General features: G+C 42.2%; 1 protein-coding gene and 1 long non-coding RNA gene across 6 annotated transcripts in view; one reads left to right on the forward strand and one right to left on the reverse strand.

The window, feature by feature from the left end:
* Positions 1 to 1,345: 1,345 nt before the first annotated feature.
* LOC123503402 overlaps positions 1,346 to 5,337 on the forward strand; it is a 17,232-nt gene continuing 13,240 nt past the window's right edge. Inside the window, exon 1 of the long non-coding RNA XR_006674456.1 lies at positions 1,346 to 1,721. This is a non-coding gene — a long non-coding RNA (uncharacterized LOC123503402). The remainder of the gene's footprint in view (positions 1,722 to 5,337) is intronic.
* Positions 2,256 to 5,337, reverse strand: part of LOC123503265 (integral membrane protein GPR155-like) — a 24,803-nt gene continuing 21,721 nt past the window's right edge. For all 5 annotated transcript variants that reach the window (XM_045252893.1, XM_045252901.1, XM_045252926.1 and 2 more), the window contains 4 exons: positions 5,255 to 5,337; positions 4,005 to 4,193; positions 3,352 to 3,461; positions 2,256 to 2,557 (listed from right to left, as the gene is read on the reverse strand). The exon at positions 5,255 to 5,337 is cut by the window's right edge and continues 146 nt beyond it. In XM_045252893.1, coding sequence (XP_045108828.1) covers positions 2,341 to 2,557; positions 3,352 to 3,461; positions 4,005 to 4,193; positions 5,255 to 5,337 — 599 coding nt within the window. In that variant the 3' untranslated portion in view covers positions 2,256 to 2,340. The remainder of the gene's footprint in view (positions 2,558 to 3,351; positions 3,462 to 4,004; positions 4,194 to 5,254) is intronic.

The raw sequence follows: 5,337 nt of genomic DNA on the forward strand, positions 1-5,337 counted from the left end.
ACGTATTTCCCATAACAAATGATTAAAACACACCAAACACTTGAAAAAAAACAAAAAGATAAAAAAAAACTAAAAAAAATAATAAACAAAACACCATAATGAGAGAAATAAATCAGAAATAGACGATTTATTAAAGTATTTATGAATTTATGAGGTCAATGAAGGGAATCGGACACGGGCAGGACGTCAGGTCACGTGACTGGCCTGTTCGACCCGCGGCGCAGCGACTCGGCGCACCACAATGTTTGACTCACCAGCGCGCCAAATTTAAAAGCCTCAATGGAGTAAAATCAAAATAATGGCTGTAATAATGGTCAAACAGGTCAAATAATGGTAGATATTGCTAGTAATGGATAAAGGAATGTTTAATTAATGGTAGGAATATAATTAAAGTGAGTAAAAAGGTAGATAAATAGTTAAATAAAGTGGTTTTAATAGCAAGGGTGATTGGAAAATGATTATATTGGGGCATGTAAGGCCGTGTCTACCTCTCTGGGGGCCCTAGGGAATATTGCTGTTTGGGGTGCCCTAGATAGATAGGTAGGTATGTATTTAACTTATCTCCGGGGTGTTTGGTGTTTTTTGTGGCGTTTTTGGGGGTTTTGCTTTGTTTTGGGGTGTTTTGGTGTGTTTTTGAGAGGTTTTGGTGTATTTAAATGCATTTTTGTGGTGTTTTGGTGTGTTTTTGGGACGTTTTGATGTGTTTTGGTGTATTTTGGTGTGTTTGGTGTGTTTTAGTGTGTTCTGGGGTGTTTGGGTGTGTTTGGTGAGGTGTTTGTGGTGTTTTGGTGTATATTGATGTGGTTTGGTGTATGTTAAGGAGGATTTTGTGATGTTTTGTGGTGTTTTGTGGTGTTTTGTGGTGTTTTGTGGTGTTTTTGCGGTGTTTTGTGGTGTTTTGATGAGTTTTGGTGTGTTTGGGTGTATTTGGGATGTTTTGGTGTGTTTTGGGGTGTTTTTGTGGTGTTGTGAGGTGTATTACTACTACTACTACTACTACTACTACTACTACTACTACTACTACTACTACTACTACTACTCAGGTAATTACAAAATGAAGATTAATATTGTAATAATTTTATTCGATATAATCTTACAGGTATAAATTACACACACACACACACACACACACACACACACACACACACACACACACACACACACACATGGTGACTAGATTCTGCCCATGTACGTATTTCAATCTTACGCACATGTAGATATTCACACACATACACACACACACACACACACACACACACACACAGACATTCAGACATACAGACATATACATATAAGTTATTTAATTTAGTTTTGGTTGAAATAATAATAATAATAATAATAATAATAATAATAATAATAATAACAGACAGACAGACAGACAGACACACAGACAGACAGACAGACAGACAGACAGACAGACAGACACACAGACAGACAGACATACACACAGACAGACAGACTTAAAAAAATATTCCGTTTGTTTTGATTCCGTTCTTTTGTTCGTTTGTGTTTGTGTGTTTGTGTGTTTGTTTGTTTGTGCTATTCAATTCACAACCTTAATTAATTAATTTATTTATTTATTTTCTCCACGCTTAAAAAAATAAATTACGTTTGTTTGTCCGTTTGTGCGTTTATCTGTGTGTACGTTTGTATTTTAAAACACTAACCTTTATCCTTGTGTGTGTGTGTGTGTGTGTGTGTGTGTGTGTGTGTGTGTGTGTGTAATATACAATAAAACACACACACACACACATTCTCTCTCTCTCTCTCTCTCTCTCCCTCAAAAAACATTCAAACACTCAAAAACCCAAAACACCCAAACACACTCAAAACATCCCAAATACACACCCAAACACACTCAAAACACCCAATCAAACTCAAAACACACCCAAACACACTCAAAACACACTGAAACACATCCAAACACACTCAAAACACACACACACACACACACACACAGTAGCGCCTAAAACATTCTAATTTCACAGCCAAGAAATTTTAATTAATATGGCTCATAAAAATACCTCTCTCTCTCTCTCTCTCTCTCTCTCTCTCTCTCTTGTGACTTCTTCTTCTTCTTCTTCTAAATTTTCATTCTCCTCCTCCTCCTCCTCCTCCTCTTCTTCTTCTTTTCTTGCTTAAGTCTTCCTCTTCCTCCTCCTTTCTCTCTCTCTTTCTCTTTCTCCTCCTCCTCCTCCTCCTCCTCCTCCTCCTCCTCCTCCTCCTCCTCCTCCTCTTCTTCCTTCCTCCTCCTCCTCCTCCTCCTCCTCCTCCTCCTCCACTCATAAATCACACAAATACACACACTCACTCTCTACCACCACCACTACTACAACCCTCTCACTGACCCGTCGATAGACCAGCACCCCTGAAGGAATAGAACAAAGCTTGATCGTGGAAGTGGTGTTGCCTCCGCAGGTGACAAATAATTCCCCCCTGGAGGAGACGGCGGCCATATTTAACTGCCTCCGTCCGATCGCTGGCCAGTCCAACCAGAATGAGCCAATCTACGAGTTCTTTGCCAATAAAGACACTGGTGAGGTTCTGGAGACGCCATCTGGTGGGTTAGGTTAGGTTAAGTGAGGTTTCGGGGTTTGAGGTGTTTTGGGGTGTTTTTGTGTGGTTTTGTGGGGTTTTGGGGTGGTTTTGTGTGGTTTTGTGGGGTTTTGTGTGTTTATGGGTGTTTTTGTGTGTTTTGTGTGTTTTGTGTGTTTTGTGTGTTTTTTGTGGTTTTGTGTGGTTTTGTGTGTTTGTGTGTTTTGTGGTGTTTTGGGGTGTTTTGTGTGTTTTGTGGTGTTTTTTGTGTGTTTTTTGTGTTTTGTGTTTTTGTGTTTTGGGTGTTTTGTGTTTTGTGTTTTGTGTTTTGGTGTGTTTTGTGGTGTTTTGTGTGTTTTGTGTGTTTTGGTGTTTTGTGTGTTTTGTGGTGTGTTTTGTGTTTTGGTGTGTTTTGGTGTTTTGTGTGTTTTTGTGTGTGTTTTGGGTGTTTTGTATTTTAGTGTGTGTTTTGGGTGTTTGTGTATTTTGTGTGTGTTTTTGTGGGGTTTTGTGTGTTTTGTGTTTTGTGTTTTGTGTGTTTTGTGTTTGTGTGTTTTGTGTGTTTTGTGTGTTTTGTGTGTGTTTTGTGTGTTTTGTGTTTTTGTGTGTTTTTGTGTGTTGTGTGTGTTTTGTGTGTTGTTGTGTGTTGTGTGTGTGTTTTGTGTGTTTTGTGTGTTTTGTGTTTTGTGTGTTTTGTGTTTTAGTGTTTTGTGTGTTTTGTGTGTTTTTGTGTGTTTTTGAGTGTTTTGGGTGTGTTTTAAGGGTATGGATGTCTTTGGAATTAGGTTACACTCTCTCTCTCTCTCTCCCTCTCACCTTCTGTCCCTCACAATGTCCTTCACACACTTGTCCATGTGGTAACTGGTGAACTGGTCACAGGTCTGCCTTGTCACTGGGTCCAGCTCCTCCCACCGCGGCACCACCACCTGGGGGGGGGGAGAGAGAGAGAGAGATAAATAAATAAATAAATAAATAAAGAGAGAGAGAGAGAGAGAGAGAGAGAGAGAGAGAGAGAGAGAGAGAGAGAGAGAGAGAGAGTAGTTTTGAGTGGTTCAGAGGAGGAAAATGTGAGAAAATTGATGTTTTTAGAGAGAGAGAGAGAGAGAGAGAGAGAGAGAGAGAGAGAGAGAGAGAGAGAGAGAGAGAGAGAGCAGAACACCCCAATACACCCAAAAGCACACAAAAACCCCCCAAAACACTCAAACACCACAAAACACGCTTAAAACACCTCAAAAACACTCAAAAACACACTCAAACACCCCTAAAACACACTCAACACTCAAAAACACCACAAAACACCCCCAAAACACTCAAACACACTCAGAAACACCCAAAAACACCCCAAACACACTTAAATACCCCAAAAACACTTTAAAACACTCAATAAAACTTCAAAACAATCAAACACACTCAAAAACACCCCAAAACAAACATAACACACTCAAACACCCCCTTACACCCCTCCTTACCTCAGCCAGGCCCCTGCAGCGCCGCCACCACCTCAGCAGAGGAACGAGCACCAGTCGAGTGTCTAGACCAAAGATTGCAGCCGTGAAAAATCCTTGGCCAAAATTCAACACTATATCCAGAAACACCAATTCTATGTACACACCATTGACTTCCTCGGTCACCAGCGTCCACATGCACAGCGCGAACCCCTGGAGAGAGAGGGAGAGTGGGTGAGAGGCCTGGGAGAGGGCTGGGAGAGGCTGAAAGAGGGCTGTTTGGTGAGGGAGGGTTGAAAAATGTTTGGTGTTTTTGAGAAGTTGTGTGTGTTTTTGTGTGTTTTTCCAGCTGTGAGAGGGAGAGAGAGTGTGTGGGAGGCATGAGAGGGTGTGGGAGAGGTGTGGGAGAGAGGGGGAGTGGGTGAGAGGCCTGGGAGAGGGCTGGGAGAGGTTGAAAGAGGGCTGTTTCGTGAGGGAGGGTTGAAAAAAATGTTGGTGTTTTTGAGAAGAAGTGTGTGTTTTTGTGTGTTTTTCCAGCTGTGAGAGGGAGAGAGAGGGTGTGGGAGGAGTGAGAGGGTGTGGGAGAGGTGTGGGAGAGAGGGAGAGTGGGTGAGAGGCCTGGGAGAGGGCTGGGAGAGGCTGAAAGAGGGCTGTTTAGTGAGGGAGGGTTGAAAATGTTGGTGTGTTTGAGAAGTTGTGTGTGTTTTTGTGTGTTTTTCCAGCTGTGAGAGGGAGAGAGAGGGTGTGGGAGGAGTGAGAGGGTGTGGGAGAGGTGTGGGAGAGAGGAGAATGGGTGAGAGGTGAGAGGCCTGGGAGAGGGCTGTTTAGTGAGGAGGGCTGAAAGAGTTGGCTGTTTGGTGAGAGGAGTGGAGTGGGAAGAAGTGGGTGATATATTTTGAGAAGTACACACCAAAAATACTTAAACATTCCATAACACACTAAAACACCCCCAAAATACACTAAAACACCCCACAACACCTCAAAAAACACACTTCCACACCCAAAACATCACAAAACACCCCAAAACACCCCCAAAACACCTCAAAACACACTTCCACACCCCCAAAACACCCAATAACATCCCAAAACACCCCAGAACACCCTACAACACCCCAAAACAACCCAAAACACACTAAAACACCCCAAAACACACCAAATAACACTTTAACACCCCAAAACACACTTCCACACTCCCAGACACCCCAAAACACCCAATAACATCCCAAAACACACTAAAACACCCCCAAAACACCCCAAACACCACCAAAACTTACCACAATCATGGATCCACACAGAAGCAGCAACAATACAACATGTCGCATCATTTGAAATTCGTCATCGCGATCTCTCACAATCC

This window comes from Portunus trituberculatus, chromosome 2 (assembly GCF_017591435.1).
Source record: "Portunus trituberculatus isolate SZX2019 chromosome 2, ASM1759143v1, whole genome shotgun sequence".
NCBI lineage: Eukaryota > Metazoa > Arthropoda > Malacostraca > Decapoda > Portunidae > Portunus > Portunus trituberculatus.